General features: G+C 47.7%; 1 protein-coding gene across 2 annotated transcripts in view; it reads left to right on the top strand.

Annotated features, from left to right (window-relative positions):
• Positions 1–25,991, top strand: part of DHX9 (DExH-box helicase 9) — a 164,097-nt gene that overhangs the window by 63,762 nt on the left and 74,344 nt on the right. For both annotated transcript variants that reach the window (XM_029617881.1, XM_029617882.1), the window contains 5 exons: positions 890–1,026; positions 1,698–1,787; positions 1,881–2,042; positions 5,532–5,609; positions 14,687–14,878. In XM_029617881.1, the coding sequence (XP_029473741.1) occupies positions 890–1,026; positions 1,698–1,787; positions 1,881–2,042; positions 5,532–5,609; positions 14,687–14,878 (659 nt within the window). The remainder of the gene's footprint in view (positions 1–889; positions 1,027–1,697; positions 1,788–1,880; positions 2,043–5,531; positions 5,610–14,686; positions 14,879–25,991) is intronic.

Here is a 25,991-nt window from a genome sequence, read left to right on the forward strand (position 1 = left end):
TCCTGGTACATGTGTACCTGGACGATTGGCTCATTCGGTTGAAGTTAGAGATGGAGTGTCGCTGTTCGATCTGACGAGTAACTGTTCCTTCCTTTATGCCCAAGGTCATATCTGCTTTTCATCTCAGCCAGATGGTGGAATTGCTGGCCTTTCCGCGCCTGACATTGGATTCACATCATGTGAAGGAGCTTCACCTTTTCGACATTCGGGTTCTGTTGCAGTATCTCAGTTACAAATGATTTTCGGAGGTCAGATCATCTGTTTTATTCAGTGGAGCAAAGAGGGGGTTGCAAAGCTACTAAGAGCAGGATTGTATGATGGTTGAAGGAAATTATTATTTTGGCCTGTATCTGTAAGGGTTGCTGTGTTCCAGAGGGGATGTGAGCGCATTCTACTAGTGTGAAGGCAGCCTCCTGGGCAGAGTGCCAACTGGTGCAGAACTTGAATAAGATTGTACATAGTTTTGGGTTGAAAGTTTTTCATTACCCTAGGTTGAGGGTTCAGATTTGTTGGGGGTTCTAACGTTAATCCTCAGCTCATTCCAGTGGAAGAAATCCTTGGTGGTTTGCGAAGTAGACATCTTGGCTTGGGTACAGGTCAATACTGAGGAAGTGCAGGTGGCACTCACGGTTTAGCAGTGCCTGAAAGTTTCTATTCTCTGCCTCCATCTGCTGGTAGGGATGCAAAACTCGTTTGGCTGAACTGATCTGTGGTATTCCAGGAATGAAAATTAGCAGGTAAGAACCAATTATTCTTTCCTCAGTAATTCTGCTATTGGAATTGGCACTATTCCTGTATCATTTAATTTGCAGCTTTTGCCAGCATCTCTTTATAAAATTGTTGGTCTGCATTGAGCAAGTCGTCTTAGCCCTATCCTGATCTGTTGCAGAGATTTTTGGTCGTGAGCATGGGTCGAACAAGAAGCTTGCAGCCCAGTCCTGTGCTCTGTCCTTGGTTAGGCAGCTATACCATTTGGAGGTGATTGAGGCCTTCTCTGGGCAGACTAAGAAGAAAGAAGGCGAGGCGGTGAGTTCTTGTTGCACTTGTCATGATGTGACAAAGGGTTTCTGCAATGCAGAATTCTGCCAATTACTGGAATTAAAACAACTTCTGCAGCACTTCTTAGTGTGAAAAATACAGAGCTTGTGAGAAACAGAATCATTTCTGGTCTGCTGTGAGAAAACAAAAGAAATTGACATACTAACCGGACATCTTGTAGCAAACATCTGTAAGAAGTAGAGTTTAATATTTTCTGAAAGCTGGGTAAATGCTAACTACTGGTAGAATAAAATATCTGATTTTTGTCCCATGTGGGAACTGGATTGTGCCTAGCAGCTTCTATATTCTGGTAATGCTATGTACTACTTAAATACATTTGAAGCCATCTTGCTAATAGGTATCCTCTGTTTGACAGATTTAGACAATTCCTGCCTTTGAATCCTTTGCCTAAAGCAAGGTCTATGTGGATTTGAGTTTGTGAGGTGCTGACTATATTCTGTTTAGCTTTGGGGGAAGGATCTTTGTGGATTTAGCAGTGGGGGCATGAAATCCTGATCACTAGAAGTGCTGACTCTGAACTGGCAGCGTAGAATGCTACTGTACCCTGGATGTGTGCATATCCTTTGGACATGTTTTTGTGTTCTTATACTACAGGTTGGAGCACTTTGTTCATTCTATTCTTGCTTATTGTTTGTTAGGTTGAACCTTTTGAGGTGAATCTGTCTCCAGATATAGAAAAGCAGCTTCAGAATATTGTGGAAGAGCTGGGTATTGAAGTTGCAGTACCGGTGAGTGTGTATGGCACACAGGTTGCTTTCTGTTTGTAATAATCTGGGGCACCAACCACTTGATCCTTAAATTTATCCCATTTTCTCTTGCAGCCACAAGATCCCAGCTATCCTGTCTCACTTACCCTTGGAAAACTGGCCCATTTTGAGCCATCACAGAGACAGAATGTGGCAGGGGTCGTACCCTGGTCTCCCCCTCAAGAGAACTGGAACCCTTGGACCAGCAGCAACATTGATGAGGGTCCATTGGCATATGTAAGTTCTAGGGGCGCTATTTAGGTCCTACATATATTTCCACAAATGTGCTCATCATTGGTCAGTGCACACAGAATATGCCTGCTCCTTGTACATACCCAGATCAGTCCAGACTCATGGGTTTTGCCTCCCTTCCAGCAGATGGAGACAGAGGAAAGGCACCACCTTATAACCCGGTGTGCCGCCTGCATCTCCTCAGTATTTCTCTTTCTCCAGCAGATGGAGATGGTGCAAAACCTGCAGTTCTGATCCTGGTTAACAAAGTATTCATAATAAACATAAAAACATTCAAAGGAATTCCATACAAGGAATAAAAAATTCTGTTGGAACAGAGTACAGAATTAGCTGGGATCTCTTTTTCTCACAAAACGCGTTCACCTCCGCCTATTCCCCAAGTTGCACCAGCTAGGTTGGTGGGGAATCTCAGCATTGCTTCTTATACTTCCAATAGCCCTCAAAGCTGTAAGGCTCTAAGGAGGTACAGGGAAACCCAGGAGAGTTGGCAGCCTTTGGAAATGTACATGTATTGGGTGCTAGAGCCTATCAAGTCTATGGACTGTGTGGTATCTTTAATCCTGGCCCTCGTGCAATTTAATCTGCCTAAGGAGGGATCAGGAGTTAATGCTCAAGAGGAACCAATCGAAATATCTCTGAGACACATGGAGAGCAATATCTCGGATTGATAATTCTGTCGAATCTGGTGAATCAACTATGACTTATGCAGCAGCCTCCTTGAAATTTTCTGATATGGAGAAAAACTTCCAACTTGGAATCTCATGTAGTTTGCAGGCTGGGGCAATAGCTAAATTGCAATTAGCTTCAGAGGCAAATATTAAGGGCAACTTAATTATACATCAAACGTTTAAGGTAATGGGGATCAGATTATGTTGAAAAAATGTTACGTTTATTAAATTTTCCTTTTACTTGCTTCATGTCAGGAATAGAGTTATTTAAGAAATATGTAATAGAGGTTCTACAGTTCTCTCCTGATAAAATTTGTTATCTAATCATATTTACCCACTAAGAAGAGTCATTATCCCAGGACAAGCAGGATGCTAGTCCTCACATAAGGGTGACTTCATTGATGGAGCCCTATTGAGAAAAACTTTCTGTCAAAGTTTCTAGAAACTTTTGACTGGCCCTGTGAGGCCACTGAGCATGCCCAACATGCCATGATATTCTCTGCCACAGGGGTCTCTCTTCAGTCTTCGTTTTTCCGCACTGCTGTAGGCATCGTGGAGCAGGAGCCTTGTGAGTTTCTCAGTGTTTTGCTGACTAAGTCACTTAATTTTCTCATTCATTTTCTCCCACACGGGATCTCTCAGGTTTCCACCGGCTGGTGAGTAATTGTCTCGTTTTTACTTTGAGTAAAAATTCTCACAAATCTCCCCTCATTTCGTCGACGGCTGTTGACGTTAAAATGGCTACGGGATTTAAAAAATGTCGGAATATGTCCATTACAGACCCACACCTCAAGTGTGTCCTTTGGGGGGGAAAACATGTCACAACCTGCCCAAAATGTGCAGAAATGACTCCGAAGGGAAGAAAAGTTCGTCAAGAGAAGATGGAGCATCTATTCCATTTACAGCTTTTGCCTTCTCCCTCTACATCGACAAAATCGTCTCCGGCCGGAGTCTCAAAACTCATATTGAAAAAATGTCTTCCAGAAGGGTCGGGAGACCATCCATTGCCAACGACATCGATCGACCACTGACCTCGTCGATGCTAACACCGATCGAAACACCGTCAGACGCCGAAGGTGCTTCTCTCCCCGGAGGAACAGACTGTTAAGCGGCCAGAGATTCAGGAAACACAGGTACCTTCGCCGGGGCCTTGACCTCACTGAGAAACACCAGTTGTCACCTCCACAGGGCTCTGTGGAAGGGGCATCAACACCTTCACCGTCAGCGCGTACAGCTGCTCTGCCTGTACCAGCTGTTCCACAGGAATTGTCTGAATTCATCCGTCAAGCGGAGCTCCAGGCCCTTAAGGAACAGATGTCTATTCCAGCGCCTTTGCCGGTGCCTGCACCGAGGCTGGTGTCTTCACCGATGCCGGTTCCCGAACAGATGCCGGTGATTCCGTCTATGTCTGTGCCTGCACCGATGTAGACAACTCAGTCTATGGCCGGTGCCTGCACAGATGCCTGCACCACAGACTAAAGCGATGCCGAGGCGACCATCGTCTATGCCGACGCCATCTTCGATGCCGATGACACCTCTAGTGTCTCATCCGGATGTGGCTCGCTTTCTGAGAGGGCAAAGCATCTGCATCCTCCAGTGTGGAAGTTGTGCCTGGCATAGAATCTGAATTTGGTTCTTCGGGTGCTGTGTGGGGCCCCCTTTTGAGCTGATGCAGAGGGCATTGTTTTCCTGGTGGCTATTTGTTCAGCTAGATGAATCTCTGAGCTGCAAGCGTTGTTGTGTAGGGACCCCTGCCTCCATTTTTCCGACTAGGGAGTCTCCTTGTGAATGGTTCCGTCCTTTTTGCCGAAGGTAGTATCCTCTTTTCACCTTAACTAGATGGTGGAGCTTCCTGCCTTTTCGAACTTGGTGACAGATGGAGAAGGTACAGAGAAGGGCTACCAAAATGATAAGGGGAATGGAACAACTCCCCTATGAGGAAAGACTAAAGAGGTTAGGACTTTTCAGCTTGGAGAAGAGACGGCTGAGGGGGGATATGATACAGATGTTTAAAATCATGAGAGGTCTAGAATGGGTAGATGTGAATCGGTTATTTACTCTTTCGGATAGTAGAAAGACTAGGGGGCACTCCATGAAGTTAGCATGGGGCACATTTAAAACTAATCGGAGAAAGTTCTTTTTTACTCAACGCACAATTAAACTCTGGAATTTGTTGCCAGAGAATGTGGTTCGTGCAGTTAGTATAGCTGTGTTTAAAAAAGGATTGGATAAGTTCTTGGAGGAGAAGTCCATTACCTGCTATTAAGTTCACTTAGAGAATAGCCACTGCCATTAGCAATGGTAACATGGAATAGACTTGGTTTTTGGGTACTTGCCAGGTTCTTATGGCCTGGATTGGCCACTGTTGGAAACAGGATGCTGGGCTTGATGGACCCTTGGTCTGATCCAGTATGGCATTTTCTTATGTTCTTATATTTATTCCTTTGAGGTATCTGACTGTCCCTATCTTATCTCCCTTATGCCCTTCTCTCTTCTTAAGGAATATGTAATTAGGTCCTTTAAACTGACTTCTTAGTAAGATTGAAGGACCTAAGTGTGCCTTTCCTTGCCTCAATTGAAGTATGTAGATTTAAGCAGATTATCCTTTAATTTTTAGATAGTGTATTAAATTTTTGACATACCAGTAAGTAGTCATAGCTAGGTGCATTGGTATGGGATTCTCTTGTTTACTTCTCTTCCTCCTTATTTCTGTCCTTTCCTGCCCTCTTGTAAAGTGGTGTGTTGGAAGAAATTGATATTGATTAGTTCTGTTTCATGCAATATTTTGTGATATTGTGTTTTGCAGGCAACAAAAGAGCAGATCAGTTCTGACCTGAAGCGTGAGCTTATGTACCACCTGGAACATGATCAGAATCTGCAACAGGTAAGCCTGTGTCAGTTGAAGGGAGGGGGGAAAATGTATTTACAAGGTCTAAGATTTTCAGCAGTTCTGCTAGAAGTTCAGACACATGGGTTTATGCCCCCCTACCAGGAGATGGGCCACTACTTTCAGCAGCTTCACTGATATAAGGTAAGGTGTACAGGTACTTGCCAGTATTCTGTCTTCAACAACCAACCATCAAGGGAACTCCCTGATGTGCGGTTGCTATATGTGAGGGAACTACTCTGTGATTCTCTCTTTTGATAGCTACCGACTTTATTCTTAAATTGCTTTATTTTACTAATTTTTAATTTTTTCTTTTTTTTTTGTAATTTAACTATGTACTTCTCATAAACCAATCTGCCATATACTGCATTTCCAGTGAATGTCCTCCCCCTGGCATTCAGCTCGACCTTATATAGCATTCTTGCTCCTTTATGTGGGTACTTATCGGTTCTAGACGAACTCCTGCACTTCCATAAGCTCGAAGCCGCCTGCCCTACATCGGCCGTGTTTCGACAACTGCTTCAGGGACCTTCGGAGGAATTTTTTCCACCATCTCACGGTTTGTGCAAATACGAAGTACCTATAGTTAGTCTTTAAAAACCATTTTCATGAGCGACTCCTTCATTCTGATGACATATATCAACCACACATATAGCAACCGCACATTACCACACATCAGGGAGTTCCCTTGATGGTTGGTTGTTAATGTTCTTTTTGGAAGAGAACAGAGATTTGGTTGATGATTAATATTCTGTCTTCAGCAGATGGTGGCATATGTTGGACTGGTGCAGCAGGATTCCTTAGCTTTCAGATCTTGGACCCCAGGCCTTGTTCCTTGGTAGAGTAGGTTTGTTGGTTTGCTTCCCAGGGCAAGTTTTTCAGTTTTTGGGCTACCTTCCCTGATAGAGCAGGTACCTTGGTTCCTTACGAACTTAACTTGTTTTCCTGGTAGAACAGCGCCGCCCCCCCCCCCCCCCCATTTCAGGCTCCCAGGGAGAAATACTCCTTGTAGAGCAGGTTGGGTGAGGTGAATTGTGAGAGGATTCCTTTCTCTTTGGAGCCTAGGCCCTCTACCCCCACTTTAATTCCTCTATCTAGGCAGCCTTCCTAGGCAACTCTGATAAAGTTGCTTTATCTTAAAAAAAAAAACCAAAACAAAACCAGAGGGGGTACAGTTGTCCACAGATAAAGAGTCAGTTAGTGGTTGCTTTGCGGGGGTATGTTGTAATGCTCTGCAGTCTCTGAACCTTCTGCCCTCTAGAAGTTTGGCCCAGCCTTCAGGTAGCCAATCAGGAGGTTCTGTTCACCGATGGGGGAGCCAGAGCTGGAGAGGATTAGCAGGGCTGGCATGTAGAAATGGTGGCCAACTCTTTTATTCTCTTCCTGTGCTGCCAGAGCGGAGGCTTCCTTGAAGATGTAGGCATAGCAAGGTTCCCGGTTCTCTTGTATACAGGAAAGCTACTGAGCAAGGGAACAAGCGGCCTCTATTCCCACAGCGGACTGCACTTTGTGGGAGTAGCCACCATTTTGAATTTGTCATGTAGTAGTACTGTTCTGTTCCCTGTACGTACCTGGATCAGTCCAGACAGTGGGTTATGTCCCCAATCCAGCAGATGGAGTCAGCCAAAGCTTTGAGGGGGCGTCACCCTGAGTGCTACTACCCCCTCTGCAGGAGTTCAGTATCTTCTGACTCCAGCAGATGCGAGTAGTGAATCCGGGTTGCTCCCGATTACTCAAGCATTTCTTGTATTTCTTCTCTGCTTTGGTTTTCTCTCTGCCTACTTCTTTTCTGGATCAAGTTTGTTTAAAAAAAAAAAAAAAAAAAGTTAGAGGGCTCTAATTGGGAGGCGTGGCTTCCCTCGGTGTTTGTTTTGCTCTCTCCTTCTTCTTTTCTCCTTGCGAGCGGGGTAAGTGAGTGTTGTTTTCTTTTTCCCTTACTTTTCTCCCTGCTTACAGCTGATCTTCGACGGAGGGGCTCGCGGAGGCCTGTAGGACCGGCCCCTCCGTGTATCTCTCCCTTGCCCGCGGCCATTTTCGCGGCTCCTCGTGGGCTGCAGAGGCAGGCAGGGAGAGCGGCGTCGGCGGGTCGCGCGGCCAGGAGGCCCCCCCGCGGTGCCGTTTTGCTTCTTCTTCGGGTTGTGCGGCCAGGAGGCCCCCCCCGCGGTGCCGTTTTTTCTTCCTCCTCGGGTTGTGCAGGCCGCCGGGCCCCCTCCCGCAGCGGCGCTCCCGTTCTCGGGCCCCCCCCGAGGCTCTGCCGGGTGGTTTTACTCTGCCGGCCCTGTTTCCTTCTCAGCTCAGCTCCGATGCCGCGGCCAGAGCGCTGCTCTGCTTGCGGCGAGCCGGGATCGCGGATCTCGAGGGAGGGCATTTGTGCGAGGTGTCTCCCCGGGGGGGAGGGCACCTCGCAGCCCCCTCCTCGATTTCCCGCGTCTAACAGGTTTGCCCGGCGGCGGGGGCCGGCCCCCTCCCCCATTCCTGGCGGGAACGGCGGCCATTTTACACTCTGCACCCCCTGAAGGGGGACGGACGGCGCTTGAGACCGGGGATGCGGGGGAGTCCCCGCCACATTTACTCCCGGAATCGGACACGGAGGCAGTCCCGCCGGGGGCCCCCCCTCGGAGCCCCCCTCCGGTAGACAAGGGTTTTCCCCAGAGTTTATCCTTCTGCTGCACACGGCATATCTGCAGAGCCTTGAGACTCCCACGGGGCCTCCCCCACACAAGATACCGCGGCCCTCCCTACCTGTGGGGGCCCCTCTGCCTCCCCCGGCCCCCCCGCTCCGGCGGGTGTGGGGGCCCCCCTTCTTCCCACTCGCGCCCGGCTCCCGGGGAGCTCGGGGACTGCGGACACAGGATCAGGTTCCCCTGGATCGGATCCTGCAGACCCGGGTCAAGGGGATTCCACTTCGGAAGGTGATGATCCGCACACGCTGCGTCTGTTCCAGAGGGAAGAGCTGGAGGACCTCCTGCCACAGGTCATTAAGGAGTTGGACCTCGATCCCCCACCGGAGCCGCCCGCGCCCGTAGCGCCCGCTGTGGTCACTTCCTCAAGGAAGGGGGATCCGGTCTTGGCAGCCCGGAGGGCCGAGGGGCTCGGGCTTTTCCCATTCATGATTCCTTCCTTCAGCTTCTCACCGGGGAGTGGGATGCCCCGGAAGCTAGCCACCATTTTGAATTTGTCATGTAGTAGTACTGTTCTGATCTCCTTCATATTGTCCTCAGGCTGGGGTTCTGAGCCCTCCTGCAGTGTCCTGGAAGGGGAGGGGCCCAGGGAGCCTATTGGGGGCTTGTCTACTCTCTCCCAAGGCCAGTTTTCGCAAGATTTTGAGATTTTAATGCAGTAGGCTTTCTGTGCCATGCAAAAATCTGGTGAGAGATCGGTCTCTGAGATTCCTTGACTTGGGTTTGTGGTCCAGCCTCATGCTACAGAAGAGCTCAATATTCCCATTTTTGTGGTTCCAAGGAACAATGGTTCTTTTCGGACCCATCTTTGATCTCAAATGGGAGACCTGTCAGAGGATTCTTCATTTCTGGGATTCCCTTTGGGCACAGAATGCATGGAGGCAGAGTAGTTTGAAGGAAGGTGAAATGTCCTTTGAAGCAGAGCACCTCTCTTTTATGAATTACTTTTGGAAGGAGGGACTTGATTTGCTCTTCTCCAAGATGGTTTCTTGCTGTGAATGGCAGATTGAAATGTCAGGGAGGCTATGAAAGAGTTCCCATCCTCAAGGGGATCAAAAACACCTAAAGCTTTGTTGAGCCTTTAAAATCAGCTTCAAGGGTGCTGCCCCATAAACACAGAGGTACCATACAAAATTTAGTAGAAACAAATTTAAATTAATTATTGCATATCAAAAAGCAATCCTGGTACCCCTGGGAGGCACAGAGTAGCAGCTCCATCTTTTCAGAGCACCTCCTGCGTGTCTCCCCATATGTCAGTGAGTGCTGGCTTTTTATAGGTAAAACATACAATAATCCCTAATAGGAATCCATGAATGGGAGTACCATGTACCACATGTTTTGTGTTAAAACAAGTTAAGTTGAATCTAAGTTGTCCTGTCCCGCCTCCCACCTTGAGGCCCAGTTAAGGCCTAGTTGAGACCCACGTGTCTGCCACTTATTGTCAATCTTCTGTTAGTTCTTTGTCCTGTCAGTCTTTCATTCTCAGGGGGGGGGGGATCTCCAGGACTCTCTGATTTCACTGGGCCCCTGGTAGTCTGTGAGACTGTAACCTCGTCCATGTGCTCTTTGTGATCTCATGACCCTCCATCATATTTGAACAGCTCCCAAATGCAGGTCCAGAGGTCTCCCAGAGTCTATTCAAAGTTAGGGTCAATCTGAGGTTCTTATGGCAGAGTTTGTTATCCAGACTCCTTTGCAGCTTGGCCTAAGCCAGAATCTCTGTCTTGGTTTCAGACTTCAGGCACACATATCTCAGCTTTTACCCTACACAAACAGATAAATATATGGTCCTAGCTGAATGGGAGTGTCCTGTCAGGGTCTCAGAGAGCAAAACCATAGCCAGCTGTATCTTCAGTCGGAGGACAGGGAAGACTTGTTCTGGGTCTCTTGAGTTGATGATGTGGTGTCAGCAGTATTAGATGACCATTCTGATTAAATCTGGTCCAACATTCCCAGGATAGGAAGATTGAATCTCTCTCAAAGCAGATTTTCCCCAGTAACAACCTTAGATGTTATTCCTCTGTCATGTAATGCCTTAGTTTCCTGTACGTACCCGGATCAGTCCAGACTGTGGGTTGAGCCTCCTTTCCAGCAGGTGGAGACAGACTAAAACTGAAAGGATATCCTATGAAACTGAAAGGATATACCTAAATGTGACTAACGGGAAGTACAATGAGTTATTTATTTATTTTGTTCTGTGGACTTTGCAAAGGAAAGGCATCTTCAAAATCATGTTTGTCTATGTGGAGCAAAGATGATCTCTTCAGCATGTTTGCTGAAGGCCTACAGATTCCAAAGGAACTTCATGCTCATTAAGTGAGGGCTCAGCTTTCCTCTTGGGCGGAGTTGATAGTGACTGCTTTGGAAAACATTTGTAAGGCAGTCACTTGATCTTCTTTAAATTCGTTCACTAAACATTACAGATTAGATGTTTATAAATGGGGGAAGCTATGCCTTTGGGGCAGGCATCCTCAGAGCAGCCCCTGTCTTCTTCCCACTCGCATTAGAATGGGTTTGAGTACTTCCTACATATCTGGACTGGTCTAGCAGGATGATAAAGAAGGATAAATTTAGTCTTGTTAATTTTCTTTCCTTGAATCCTACTAGATCAGCCTAGTGCCTCTTGAAAAGTCAGTGGCTACTCCGTTCTTAAAGGAAGGTCCGTGATCTCTCTGTACGGAGAGAACTCAAGGATTGTCTGTCGCACTCTTTTTGGGTTACTGTTCGTTCTTTTCTTTCTTTTTCCAGTTAAGAATCCTGAGAGGAGTTTTGCTGTTGGAGGGTGCCCTCTTGTTGCATGGTTTTAGTTTGCTAGTTTGTTTCTTAGGGGTTTTGTATTTTCCATGCTATTACTTTGAAACAAGGATACTGGCAAGTGTCTATGCTGCACCACTCATAGCAGTGGTGATATCATGAAAATTGTGGTCCTCTGTCTCCATCTGCCAGGTAGGTGGCATTAAACCCCTTGCTTTCCTAGCATGAAGCCAGATGGTCTCAGGACCAATGGGTTTATGCTCCCCTGCCAGCAGATGGAGTCGGAGTCAGGTTTTAAAGCTGCAGTGACCTCAGCCCATCGGTATTTCTCCGTCTCCAGCAGATGTGGACATGCTTTCCCTATGGGGATTGCTGTACCATTCTGAAGAAATTATATTTTTAAATTGGAGAAAAGATTGAGCCCCGCTCTCCTGTAGTGATACCTAAAAGGTCCCTCCACAAGTTGAGAATTCATGAGGTGATTTCAGAGATCCCTCAGAGCTGTGCCTTGGTCCGATAGCCGATTCCCAGCATGGACAATGCTGCGAAGCAGCTGAAAGGCAGTGGGTGCAGGAAGCTGAGCGCGACGGGTGACGGCCAAAGCCCTCTCCCCCTGCAGCTGGAGACAGTCTCTGTATTCCACCAGTAAGCGTTGAGCCCAGGCAAGTTTAAAAAAAAAGAGGTTCCCTGTACTTACCCGGATCAGTTCAGGACCGTGGGTTGAGCCTCCTGTCCAGCAGGGTGGAGGACAGACCAAAACTGTGAGGTGATCCTATATCAGGACAGAGCCTACCCTACACCCCTTCAGTATTCGTTCTGTCTCCAGCAGGTGCAGGTAGCTGAACCTACGGTTCCCCTTCTTCTTCTTCCTTAGTTTCCCTGAGGGGATTTTCCTTACTTTTGGTCTGGATCAAGCAAGTATTTCAGTCCTTTTTTTTTTTTTTTTAAACAAGAATTAGTTTTCTCCCTTTTTTTCCTCACAGAGACAGTTCGGTCTCTTCGCTCTGCTGGGAGCCTAGGGAGGGGCTTTGCCCATCCTAGGCCCTTTTTTCCCGGTGACCATCTGGGGTGAATCTGGTGGTCCAGTCCCCTCCCCCATTATCTAGCTATCCACTGTAAAACAGTACCCTCTCAGGGAGTGTTTTTCCCCTGGCTTAGCTGAGCAGTTTAAAAAAAAAAAAAAAGGTACAAGCAGGCTGTATTTGTTACTTTTTGAGAACTGTGGGCAGCTCCGGCAGCGTGCAGAGTTCAGTCACTGCCTCTGCTGACCGACTTCAGCCCTGCACAGCTCAGCTATTTTTACTTTTTTAGTGATTTTTTTTTTTTTTTTTTCTTCAGCACTGATGCCGCGTGCTAGCGCCTATAAAGCATGTGGAGAGTCTGCCACGCGTTTTTTCCGCAGAGGCCTCTGTTCAGGGTGCCTACTGGGTGGGGAGGATCCCTCATCGGTCCCCTCGCCCACAGTGACCCGGGGGCGAGTTCCCCGCTGCATGGCCAGGCCGTTCCTGGCCTGGAAAACTGTGGGAATGGCAGCCATCTTGGAAGCAGGCTCAAATGCAGAATCGGATGTGCAGGAGGAAGGTGAGCCCGTTTTTTTTTGTTTTTTTTTAAGTTTCTCCTCCGAATTTGAGCCCCCCTCCTCCGGGAAGTCTTAAGTCTTGAATTCATTCTGTCTTACGATTTGGCTCTTGAAAGGGCTTGCCTGATGAAGCGTGGATATTCGGTAGCAGTAATTACCTTGCTCCGCATGCGGAAGTTCTTTACGTCCTTAGTGTATGTGCGGATCTGGAGAGTATTTAAGGTCTGGTGCAAGGAACGCGGTGTTGCCCCTCGGGCGGTCAAATTCCCACTGGTTCTGGAATTTTTGCAGGATAGCTTGAATAAAGGGTTTGCCCTTAACTCTTTGAAGGTCTAGGTAGCGTCGCTCTCTTGTTTCAGAGGCAAGGTGAGTGGAACCCGCCTGTTGGCGCATCAGAACATGACCCGTTTTCTGAAAGGTGTACAACGCCTCCGCCACCCCCTACGGTGGCCAGTTCCCTTTTGGAATCTTAATCTGGTTTTGGGAGTTTTTGGCAGGGCCGTCTTTTCGACCACTGCGCAGTCTTTCCTTGCGCTTATTGACCCTGAAAACGGTGTTCATTGGTGGCAATATGCTCAGCTCGTCACATCTCTGAAACTACAGGCAGCATTGTGTTGGGAATCGTTCCTCCGGATCACTCCAGGAGCGTTACAAACTTTGTACCTTTCCATCCTTCTTGCCCAAGGTAGTCTCTGAGTTTCACTTGAATTAGTTCATTCCGTTGCATCCCTAGGTAGGCACAAGGACATGGAGGGAATACTGCCTCCTCCGCCATTTAAACATCAGTAGGCTTTTGGTGCGGTATCTGGAAGTTTCAAAACCGGTGCGCAAGACGGACCGCTTGTTTGTTCTTCATGGTGGAAGGAGACAGAGTGAACCAGCTTCACAGGCTACCATAGCTTGCTGGATCAAAGAGATGGTCACAGGAGCCTATGTAGAGGCAGGAAACCCATTACCCTTTCAGGTTAAAGCTCACTCCAGTAGGGCTCAGGCAGTATCTTGGGCGGAAACTAGACTGCTGTCTCTCACTGACATCTGTCGGGTGGTGACCTGGTCCTTTTTACACACCTTTTTCCGGGTTCTATCACCTGTATGTTCAGGCCCGAGAGATCACAGCCTTTGCAATGGCGGTGCTAACCGGATCGCGGGCAGCCTCCCACCCTGATCGGGGAATAGGTTTTGTATATCCCATTGGTCCTGAGTCCATCCTGCTACATGCTAGGAAATGGTGAAATTACTTACCAGTGTAGACAGATGGACTCAGCATCCCGCTCTTGGCTGCCCAAGAATGGTGCTAAGGAATCGTCCATGAAATGAATATACATTCCAAGAGGTTATGGGTAAGCTGTCTCCCAGTCCCTAGATCAGAGCATCTATAATCTTGCTGGGATTCAGCGTTTGGTTGAGTACAGTTACGGTTATCTGTTTTTAATCAAGTTTTAATCGAGTTTTTTCAATAGTATGTCCACAATGGCTTTTGAAGAGAATACTGAAGGGCTGAGGTCACTGCAGGGGTTGTATCTAAGGTGTCGTCAGCTTTGAAACCTGACTCCGTCTCCATCTGCTAGCAGGGGGAGCAAATAATCCATTGGTCCTGAGTCCCATCTGTCTACACTAAGGAAAACAAAATTATCAGGTAAGTAATTTCTCCATTCTTCCTGTGGTTTGGAAGTACTACCAGAGGGAGAAATTGGTGGAGTGCATGTTTTTTTTTTAATTTTATTATTTATTTATTTACTTATTTTATAATGCTGTAGCTCCTTAATGTTTCCATCTGGTAACCACTTAGGACCTCTCAAAGTCCTAACACCACCACTACTTGCTCACCCTCTTCTTAAGTGCAATGGTTTCAGGTTTAAAATCATTTGCAAAGCAATCCTTTCTGCATAGTGCTGATTTTGTTTTGGTTGAGTAGACAAGGGAACTTTGAGGCCTCACCTGCTCATCATTTTTGAACTAAAGTTTGATGATCGCTCTTAGAGAGGACAACTGTTCTGTTTTTAGATTTGTTGAGACAGAATCATTTCCTTTTACACTCATATGCTCCTCCCTATTTTCAGATTATGCGTGACCGTGAGCTGCTACCCGTAAAGTCATTTGAAAATGAGGTCCTCGGTGCAATTCATCATAATCCTGTCGTCATCATCCGAGGAGCTACAGGATGTGGGAAAACCACGCAGGTCCCACAGTACATTCTTGACGAATACATTCAGAATGACCGCGGCGCTGAATGTAACATTGTAGTAACGCAGGTGAGGATTCCGTGTGCCCCTAGGCTGAAAGAACAATTGATTGCTCTGTAGCTTTCCCCATGACTATGCCAGGATTAGGCAACTCCAGTCCTCAAGGGCTACGTTAGTCAGGTTTTCAGGATATACAGAATGAATATGCCTAATATGTATTTGTATATACTGTCTCTACTACATGCAAATGCATCTCATGCATATTTAGGGTGGTTAAAGCATTTTTAAAGACTGGAGTTGTCTTCCCTGGACTATGCTATAAAATTCTTCTTCCATTTACCCTATATCCTTTTACTGTCTGCTTAATAGTGAGAGAGAGATTTTTTCAGTGGTCTCCTTTACAGGAAATGCAGATTTGTTGTCATAGCTGCATATTGACCTTTCTCTGTATTGCTACAGCTGAGGGTAATAGTGCAGAGTTTGCCATAACCATTACTACTTACACTGTAGTTTGAAAACATTTTGTGTTGAGGTATATAAATATGTTGTGTGCTTCAAAATCATGTTTTCTTTAGCAAGTTAATCCAGTATAAAGAATTTCCTGCAGCTCAATGGTGTATCATATAATCCTTTAATACTATGATTCTATATTGCATTTGTTTTACAATGCAACATTACAAAACAATTTTTATGTGGCAGAAAAATTCTCTAGCTGCAGAATTAGATAATCTGCTTCTGAATGTATTCTTACTCTCCATTGTACTAGATACAGTACTGTGCAGTGGCACTTAAAAAAAAAATTGTAATTCTCTGTACTTACCCGGATCAGTCCAGACCATGGTTGAGCTCCTTTCCAGCAGGTGGAGACAGACCAAAACTGAAAGGGTATCCTATATGAGGACAGAGCCTACCCTGTAGCCCTTCAGTATTTGTCTGTCTCCAGCAGGTAGAACAGCTCACCCTGTGGTTCCATGTTAACTTCTGCTTGTTCCTTCTAGGCGTTTTTTTTCTTCTGTGTGTCTATCGTGTTTGGATCAAGCAAATATTTCTGAGTTACTGTTTAAAAAAAAAGTCTGTGGATCCTTCACAGGAGACAGTACCTGTCTCCTCACTCTTTTGGGGGGCTTGGCCCCTTGTTCTATATAGCCTAGACTCCTTTTTCCCGGTGATCCTCGGCTGCAGGTGTGAAAATTGGTGGTGCCAGTCACTCCCCCTGTTCAGCTCCCTCTCTCCTTCTCTTCTGTACTGCTCTCCCTTCAATGGGATCCATGTTTGTGTGGCTGCTGACAGGGACATTTGTAAAAAAAAACAAAAACCAAAAAAAACCCAAAGACTAAATAAAAGATGATTTTACCTAGTGGAGTCCCTGATAACATTAACAGAAGGCTCCTACCTGCCTTACTTACTGTTGCAGCTTGAGAGAGTGAATTGAGAGCATGCACAGTTCATTCTTTGCCTCCGCTCCTTCAGCACCAGCAGCTCAGCTTATCTTAGTGCTGCCCCTCCCCCACCCAGCAGCATGCCAGGATCTCAGATGGTTTAGCCTGCGGGGATTCCTCGGTCAGGCTTTCGCGGGAGGGGCTCTGTTCGCTGCCTACTGGGGGAGGCTTCCTCCGAGGTCCCGATGCCCTCCGGGACCCGGACCAAGCCGCCAAAACGTTTTCCCCTGCCGTTCCTGGGCCGTCAAAACCGCGTTAACAGCGGCCATTTTGGGTTTTTCCTCCGGTTTCTTTATCGGAGTTCCCTGAAGCCCTGATCAGATTTTTTTTTTCGGTAACCCCCCCTAGAGGCAGGCAGTTGAACCTGCGGTTTCCCTAGCTATATCTGTTTTATACACTGGTGATTTCTTTCTTTCTCCTTCTGATTGTTTCCAGGATCAAGCAAGTATTGATTAACTCTATATGTTAAAAAAAAAAAAAGAATTTGAGGGGGAAATCAAACTTCTTGTCTATGTGAGACAGCTCTGTCTCACAGCTCTTACAGGGTCCCAGGGGGGATTTTCCCCTTGAGTACTCAGCCTGGGACCCCTCTTCCCGGTGACCACTTGCCTGGCTTAAAAGGCTGATTATGGTGGTCCAGTCACTTCCCTTTTCGCACCTGCCTCAGGTCTTTTAGCAGAAATAGAGGCTCCCATTCCTCTGCTTGTTTCTTTGAAAAAAAAAAAAAAAAGACCATCGGAGGCACAGCTTACCCACGCTTTTCATTGCAGGCTCCAGCAAGGTAAGCAGCTGGGGAAGTGATTACTGGTGGTCCAGGCCCTCTCTTCACCCGTGTGTGTCTAAGCACTGTGTAAAAAAAAAATAAATTCTTTTTTGGTCAGCCGCAATCCAGGACCCCTGCCCACCTGAATCGCCACGTTTTTTGGCCAATTTCGTGTTTTGTGAGCCGTTTTTCCCCCCCACCATGCCGCGGCCATCCTGGTGTATAGCATGTGAGGAATCGGCCATGTGGTTTTCTAGTACTGGAATTTGCTCGAGGTGCCTTCCAGGGGTGGTGGGCAGCTTTTTTTTTGTTTCAGGGTCTGCAGCAACAGCCAAGCCTCGTGGGGCTCAAACATGTCAGGCTCCGCAGGAGCTCAGACCTGGTCTTTTCTCCCTCAGTGCAGGGATGGCAGCCATCTTAAGCAAGCAGATGTCATGCAGCTCAGGCAAGGGCTGTGGGGGAGGGGGAGCTTCCTCCAACCTTGTATCCAGTCCCTGCAACTCCTGATGAGAATGCAGCTCAGGATCAGGTTTTTTTTACAGGAGGACCCTGCTTTTCCAGATCAGGATGTTGATTGTTTCCTTTTCTTTAGATTTTGTCCTCCTTATGCATAAAGCCTTCTTGGCTCCCTGGTCTATGCAAGGTGGTGCCTTGCCAGTCAGACCTACGCAGGGACAGCCCCCCAAGGTAGCCAAGCGTGCCGAGGTTCCTGCGTCTCTAAGGGTCGCGAAGTTTAAAAGGCACGGTGGTTTCAGACGGGTCTGCCACTTCCGGATGTGCCGGGCAGTGCGACTGCAGGTGCAGGAGCCTCTCCTCCCCCTCCCATGGGGGGGGGGGGGGCATGGATGAGGAGCAAGGGAAACAGGCTTCTTGGAGGGTGATGTCCCTCAGGTGGTTCGTCTGTTCCAGAGAGCTCGGGGTTTGGTCTCCACAGTCTGTGGAGTGGGCAAGCCTCAGGTGGGTTCAAACAATTACTCAGCACCCAGGACCACCTGTCTGCAGAGGCAGAAAGGCTGGAAGGCGCGATTGCGTATGGGGCTGATGCTCTCTATGATCTCCTCAGGGAGCAGGATCTCAAGAGGGTCAACCGGGCCCTCAAAGTGCCCCCATTTCCGGATGGAAACCCTTCGGCTGTGATAGCGGCGGTACAAATCCCGGAGAGTTCTTGGCCTCACTCGATCTGACGGAGGCCTACCTGCATATACCGATCTGTCCCGAACATCAGAGGTTCCTCCGATTCCATATCTTGGGCCAGCACTTCCAGTTCAGGGCCCTGCCCTCCGGTCTTGCCATGGCACCAGGCACCTTTACCAAGGTGGTGGTGGTGGCGGCAGCCCTCCGGAAGGACGGTCTCCTTGTCACCTGTACTTGGGCGATTGGTTAATCTGGGCCAAGTCAGAGACCCTATGCCACTAGTGGTGGAACCGCGTACTCGCTCTCCTCTCGTCCCTAGGTTGGATAGTCAACTTCTCCGAGCAATCTCCATCCATCTCAGGTCTTGGAGTTCCTGGGGGCTTGCTTCAATATCTGCATCAGCAAGGTCTCTCTCCTGGACTCGAGAGCTTTCAAGTTGATGGATTAGCTCCAGGGCTTCCTCTCCATGCCTCTCCCCATGGCATGGGATTATCTGCAGTTCCTGGGGACCATGGCTTCTACGATTGACCTGGTCCCCTGGGCGTTTGCACACATGCGACCGTTACAGAGAGCCTTGCTGGATCGTTGGCAGCCGGTATCGGAGCAGTTTCAGATGCAGCTCCCGCTTTCAGACTCTACCATCAGCGAATTACAATGGTGGCTTTCTCTCAAGCACCGTGGAGCGGTTTGCCAGTCTCGGACCACGCAGGGGCACTGGTCCCCAGCCCAGTCTCTCTGGCACATCGACAGCCTGGAGACCCGGGTGATTCATCTAGCACTCAAGGACTTTCTCCCTCTACTTTGGCGACGGGCGGTCCAGGTGCTCTCGGACAATTCTACTACCGTGGCGTACATCAATCGCCAAGGGGGCACCAGAAGTCGACTGGAGGCCGTCGAAGCAAGTCGCCTTCTCGCGTGGACGGAACAGCATCTGGACTGCCTCGTGGCCTCCCACATAGCGGGCAACTAGAACATTCAAGCCGACTTCTTAAGTCATCAGCGCCTGGACCCAGGCAAGTGGGAGCTGTCCTACGCCATGTCCCTCATTATCGACAGGTGGGGTTCCCCTCACCTGGACCTGATGGCAATTCTGAACATCGCCAAGGCTCCCCGGTTCTTGGCCCTTCCATGGCCGAGCGACATCCTGCTGTACGTGTTCCCTCCGTGGCTCCTCATAGGGAAAGTGCTCAGACTTATAGAGCTTCACAGAGGCCCGGTCATTCTCGTAGCTCCCGAGTGGCCCCACAGACCATGGTTCGCGGATCTAGTCAACCTGGCGTCGGATGGTCCTCTTCGCCTAGGCCATCTTCAGCACCTTCTCAATCAAGGTCCTGTATTTTTCGACCTGGTGGATCGCTTCTGTCTTGCGGCTTGGCTTTTGAATGGCGAAGGCTATGGCGGCGGGGATACACTGAGGACGTCATCTCCACTACTTTGCAGGCCCGCAAAACTTCTACTTCCCTTGCCTATGTCCGGTTCTGGAAGGTTTTTGAGCTGGCCTACGTGGAAGCGGGCGTTACGCGTTTGGCCCCAGTCTCGCTCGTTCCTCCAGCGAGGTCTCTTTAAGGGTCTCTCCTTTGGCTCACTCCGTGTTCAGGTGTTCTGCCCTCGGTTCTCTTTTGGGAAGCCTCAATGGCCACGTGGTTGTGTCTCATCCGGATATTGTCGTTTCCTCAAAGGGGTCAAACACTTGAAGCCACCGTTGCTTCCTACTTGTTCCCTCGTGGAATTTGAACTTGGTCCTTCGGGCACTCTGTCGGGCTCCCTTTGAGCCACCTTTGCTGTTCCACTCTCAAGGATTTGACTCTCAAGACGGTATTTCTGGTTTCTATTTGCTCCGCCAGACGGGTATCTGAGATCCAAGCGTTGTCTTGCTGCGAGCCTTTCTTACGTTTTTCGGATTCCGGGGTCTCTCTCAAGACGGTCCCGTCACTCTTACCGAAGGTCATGTCGTCTTTTCATGTCAATCAGTCGGTCGAGCTCCCCGCATTCTCTTCTGCGGACATTGCAAGCCCTGGTGGGGATGACCGACACCATCTGGATGTTAAACGCATTCTCATGCGTTACCTGGAGGTAACGAATGACTTCCGAGTGTAGGATTGTCTCTTTGTCTTATGGAGTGGCCCCAACCGGGGCAACCAGGCCTCTTAAGACTATGATATCTCACTCGCTGAAGGAAGCGATATCGTCGGCTTATATCTGTCAGGGACGCCCGGTCCCGGAGGAGGGCCTCAAGGCCCATTCCTTGCGTTCTCAGGCGGCCTCCTGGGCAGAAAGTCAGTCTGTCTCCCCGCAGGAGATATGCAGGGCAGCTACCTGGAAGTCTCTGCATACGTTTGCTCGACATTACCGCCTTGATGTTCCTGCACCAGTTTTTGGTTCTTTTGGGCGACAGGTACTTCGAGCAGGCCTCAGTCCAGACGCCCTTCCCTTTCTATCATCCTGTCTGCTCGAAGATCATTATGCTATGTATTTCCTCATTGGAGGCACCGGAAGCATCCATGTTATGATAGTGGACATTTATGCAAGAGTGTCCATGCACGGAGTTCATTCATTCATTCATCATTTATTCCCTGTTGTTCCTTGTTTAATTTTTTCAGAGTTCTCTTGTGGTTTGCTTGAGTTCTTCTGTTACTTGTTCCTTGGTGTTTATCTTCTCTTCTTTGACAATGGTTATACTGAAGGGCTACAGGGTAGGCTCTGTCCTCATATAGGATACTCTTTCTGTTTTGGTCTGTCTCCACCTGCTGGAAAGGAGGCTCAACCATGGTCTTGACTGATCCGTGGTACTACAGGAACGAAAATTAACAGGTAAGAACTAATTTTCCTTTCCTCTTCAGTCAGCCAGACCAGTACAGACAAACCAGCTAATGGATGTCACCCCTTATAACTTTTTGACCTCAAGTCTGTCAGTATTCTGTCTCCAGTATGTGAAAAAGGTTCATATTAATGATGAAGAGTGACCGTCATACAGCGCCCTTGCAACTTGTGGCTTATATGTGAAAAAGCCTTTACAAGCGCTGGGGCTTTATAATCATTGGTCACTTCTTATTGTGCTCTATAAAGTCTTGTATTCCCCTTCAAGGGCTATACCAAAATGGATTGTACTTATCTTGGTTTAGATAATGCAGTATATGCTTGTGCTTATAGTTGTGGTTGGAGTCTTCTGCACATGTCAATGAATAAACGATCAATGATGCAGCGATAATTGTGGCTTCCTTTGTGTCTTCTTTCCGGCTTCCTTTGTATCTTCCTTCCGACACTGCAATGTTTCGAAGCAAAAATTGCTTCTTCAGGGAACAGGAGCTGAAAGCTGTGCAAGCATATATTTTGTGGAATTGTGGTCAATATAACATTGGGAGAAATTTTAAGCTGTGTTTGGGTGCTAAAATGCTACCTGTCAGCGTTGCTTCCCGGCTGTATGATGGTCACTCTTCATCATTAATATGAACCTTTTTCACGTAGCGGAATATCTTTAATTTTGACTTTATTCAGTTTTTCTGCGGTTTTTTGGGATACTACTGTTATCTGCTGGAGACAGAATACTATGTGAGCATCCCATGATGTGGGCCAAGGCCTGCTTAGGCTGGATGAGAGGAATAGCAAATTGAAGGGCAGCTCCCGTTGTGAAAGACTGAAACTCCCTTCCTTAGTTGAGCATAGCCCTGGGCCCAGGGGGCTTGCAAATTATTTTGGATTGGGCTTCGGACTAGGTCTATCGTTAACTTCTCTTCGCCTCCCCCACCCGTTCCCCATCATTTTTTAAAGTATGAGTTCCTTGTACGTACCCGGATCAGTCCAGACAGTGGATTACGTCCCCCTTCCAGCAGATGGAGTCAGAGCAAAAACTGTAAGGACTGTTGATGCAACTGCAACATTGCTCTCTGCTTCAACAGCAGGGGAAGAAGGGGAATTGGATTCGTTTAGCATCCAAGGGCCCCAACTTTTATGGTTTGGGGAAACAAGTATGGGGGGGTAACTTGCTGATACGTCAGTTACTACCATTAACCAATAAGATTGATACTTTGATGCAACTCATACATTGCTTTCTGCTTCGACGGCAAGGCATAATGGGGAACTGGATTCAACAGCAACCAAAGAGGGTTTTTATGACTTTTATGGTCTGGGAGACTGATAAGCATGGGGTAACCTACACGGCACAGCAGATACTACCATAAGCTTATTGTGCAGACTGGAGGACCATTTGGCCCTTCTCTGCCGTCATTTCTATTTTTTCTATATTTGGATGTGTGAGCTACAGTGAAGACTGCTGTTGCCTCTGAGATCCTGCAAATGGGTTTGGAGGTATCCTGCCCACTTCAGGAATAGCTTAAATACATCCCATTTGTCTGGACTGGTCTGACTGAATGAAGAGGAAGGTGAAATGTGTCCTTACCTGATAATCTCCTTTCTTTCAGTCCATCCAGGCTAGTCCAGGACCATCCCTATTCTTCCAAATATTTCATTTTAGCATTTGGTATTTAGGGTAAGGTGTGCATGTGAGGTCTTCAACAGAAAAGATAAGTGGTATTCCCTGTACGTACCTGGATCAATCCAGACCCTGGGTTATGTCACAAATCCAGCAGAGGGAGGCAGAGAAACATTCTACTGACTCTGACGTACACCCTGGAGCACCACCTGCAGTCCATCAGTATTCTCTCTGTCTCCAGCAGAGGTGGACGTCCCTAACCCCCTGCAGTCTGTGGTGGTTTATTTTTTAGTCATGTAGTTTAGGAGTTAAATTTTGTAGACTTTCTATTTCTCTTTAAGAGAGGCTGCTGTTTTCTTTTAAGTTATTTAAAAAAAAACGTTTCTTTTCTTCACAGCCATTTCACTGCCTCCCGGGAGGCTGCCAAGTCCTGAGAGGACTAACCCTCCTGGTTCTGAGGCTGCTGGAGTTGGGGAGGTTTGAACCCAACAACCACTCCTGGCAGGGGTGATACCGGGGAGCCCGGCTCACTCACCCTACTTGGAGCAGCTCCTGGGGTCCACGCCGTTTGGCTAGGCAAAAATAAATAAATAAATAAAATAAAGTCTTTTCTGACAGCTGTATTGTGGTTTACTTACCTTTTTGGTGTTCGGTGGGCCCGTGCCTTTGTTTTTCGCGACGGTTTCTTTTAATTTTTAGTTTCTTTTATACTTTTTAATTTGCGCTGTTTTTTCTTTATTATGCCACGAGGTGCGGCCTGCCTCCCCGGGGGGGAAGGCTCGTCTAGTTTGCCGGTGAAGGAAGTGACTCTGCCACCTCGCGCTGCCCCGAAACCTCGAAGTGGCTGCTCTCCTGCCCCGGACCCATTTCGCTGCAGTGCTGGAACTGAAGCGATTTTATCTTCTCTGAGAGCGGCGACACAGCAAGTTATTCAGGGTGATTCGGACCCGCCTCCATTGTCGCCACAGCCGGTGGTCCCTGGGGGGACAAGCCGTGTGATACAGGGGCATGTTTATCTGACGACAGCCTGGAGGAGATTTCAAATTCTTCTTCTGCATTCTCAGGGGATTTTATTTGTTTTCTTCTCAAGGCTTACAAATCTAGGAAGTCTCTCTCATCTGGACAGGGTTTAAAGCCACGCTCCTCCAAACGGGCTAGATTTAGGGATTTGGGAGTTGAGTCCGCTTCGAAGTGTCCCCTTCGTCCAGGTCTGGTTCAGTCACTTTTTTCTTCTTCAGAGGATTCTGAGCATGTCTCTTTACCTGTCCCGGACAAGTCCCTGCCAGAAGGGGATCTTGATGGAGACCCTGCTTTGGGCACTAGTTCAGACCCTCACGTTATGGATGGGGATGATCCCAAAGTAGTCCGTCTGTTTAGAAGGGAGGAACTTAGTTCTTTAATTCCAGCGATTTTACTGGAATCGAGTCTGGAGGCTCCAGCAAAGGATTCTCGGATGGGTAGCATTGACCCAGTGTTACTTGGCCTTAGGGGTCCAACGACATCCTTTCCTTTTCATCTTTCTCTCACTGACCTTTTGTACCGGGAGTGGGATACTCCTGAGTTAGGTCTTAAGGTAGCACGAGCCATGGAAAAATTGTATCAATTACCTGAAGAGGCATTGGAAATTTTAAAATGTCCTAAGGTGGATGCCACTGTATCAGCCGTCACTAAGAGAACGACTATTCCAGTGACCAGAGCTAAGGCTCTTAAAGATCTACAGGATCGTAAGCTGGAGGTTCAGCTTAAGCAAATTTTTGAGGTTTCTGCTCTCGGTGTACGGGCAGCCATGTGTAGTAGCTTGGCTTTGCGAGCTGGCCTAAGGGTGGGTCCAGGCTTTACAAAACAATTCTTCCCTCTCTGATGAGGTTGCACAGGCTGGTAGACTGGAAGCTACAGTTGCTTACAGTGCAGATGCTTTATATGATCTCCTTAGGACCTCTGCTCGCTCTATTGTTGCTTCAGTATCGGCTCGCAGACTCCTCTGGTTGAGGAATTGGTCTGCAGAAGCATCCTCCAAAGCTCAGTTAGGGGCTTTACCCTTTAAGGGAAAATTACTGTTTGGTAAGGAATTGGAAGATTTAATTTTGTTCCTAGGGGAGAATAAGATTCACAAATTACCAGAGGACCATCCTAGACCTCGAAGCTCTTTCTCATCTTGCTCTCGTTTTCGGTCCAACAGAAGATTTCGTTCTTCTCATCCTTTGGCTCCTCCGGCTAAGCAGTCTTCAGGTAGACAACAGAATTGGTCTCAGTCCTTTCGTGGCCACCACTTCGGCAGACCTGGAACTTCCCAAGCCTCAGGCGGCACAAAGTCTGCCCAATGAGATGCGGCCGGTCCTTTTCCCGGTTCCCGTCATAGGGGGCAGGCTGTCTCTGTTTTACAGGGAATGGGCCAGATGTACGTCAGATCAATGGGTTCCATCAGTGATAAATCAAGGTTATGTTTTAGATTTTGTTCGCCTTCACCACCGCTTTCTAATTTCACCATGTTCTTCCCTAGAAAAGCGTCTCATAATCCAAGACTCTGCAGCGTTTAAGCGACCTAGGCGCTATTGTTCCAGTTCCAACATCAGAACATCGGAGGGGTCGTTATTCAACTTTCTTTGTCGTTCCCAAAAAGGAAGGAACCTTTCGTCCCATTCTCGATATCAAGAGTCAATCGTTGCCTATGGATTCCCAAGTTTTGAATGGAAACTCTCGGTCTGTCATAGCTTCGGTACACAGAGGAGAATTTCTAGCGTCTCTCGACCTCACCGAAGCTTATCTTCATATCTGCATTCGCTCAGATCATCAGAAGTTTCTCAGGTTTTATTTATTTATTTATTTCTCATTTTTATATACCAATGTTCCTGTATACAATACATATCGCACCGGTTTACAGAGAACTGAACTGTCGCCTCAGGGGCGGATACATTGGAACAAGGTTGAAAATGAACTTACAGTGAACAAGTGAACTGCAATTCGAAACATGATTAGCTAAAATAAAGCATTCTAGGGCAACATTATCAATTCAGGGCTCTTCCGTTCGGGTTAGCTACAGCTCCCAGAACATTTACCAAGATAATGGTTGTGGTGGCCGCACAACTCAGGAAGGAGGGCCTGTTGGTACATTCATACCTGGACGACTGGTTAATTCGAGCAAAGTCGGAATCTCTTTGTCGCTCTACAATCAACAGGGTAATTGACCTTCTGCAGTCTTTAGGCTGGGTGATCAACGAGGACGAGAGTCACCTAGTCCCTTCTCAATCTCTGGAGTTTTTGGGTGCACGATTCGACACTCGTCAAGGGAAAGTGTTCCTTCCGAAACATCGCCTTCTCAAGCTTCAAACGCAAATTCGAGACTTGCTGTCTATTCCTATACCATGTGTGCAGGATTACTTGATCGTCTTAGGCTCAATGACCTCTACTCTGGAGTTG

Source organism: Rhinatrema bivittatum, chromosome 10 (assembly GCF_901001135.1).
Source record: "Rhinatrema bivittatum chromosome 10, aRhiBiv1.1, whole genome shotgun sequence".
Lineage (NCBI taxonomy): Eukaryota > Metazoa > Chordata > Amphibia > Gymnophiona > Rhinatrematidae > Rhinatrema > Rhinatrema bivittatum.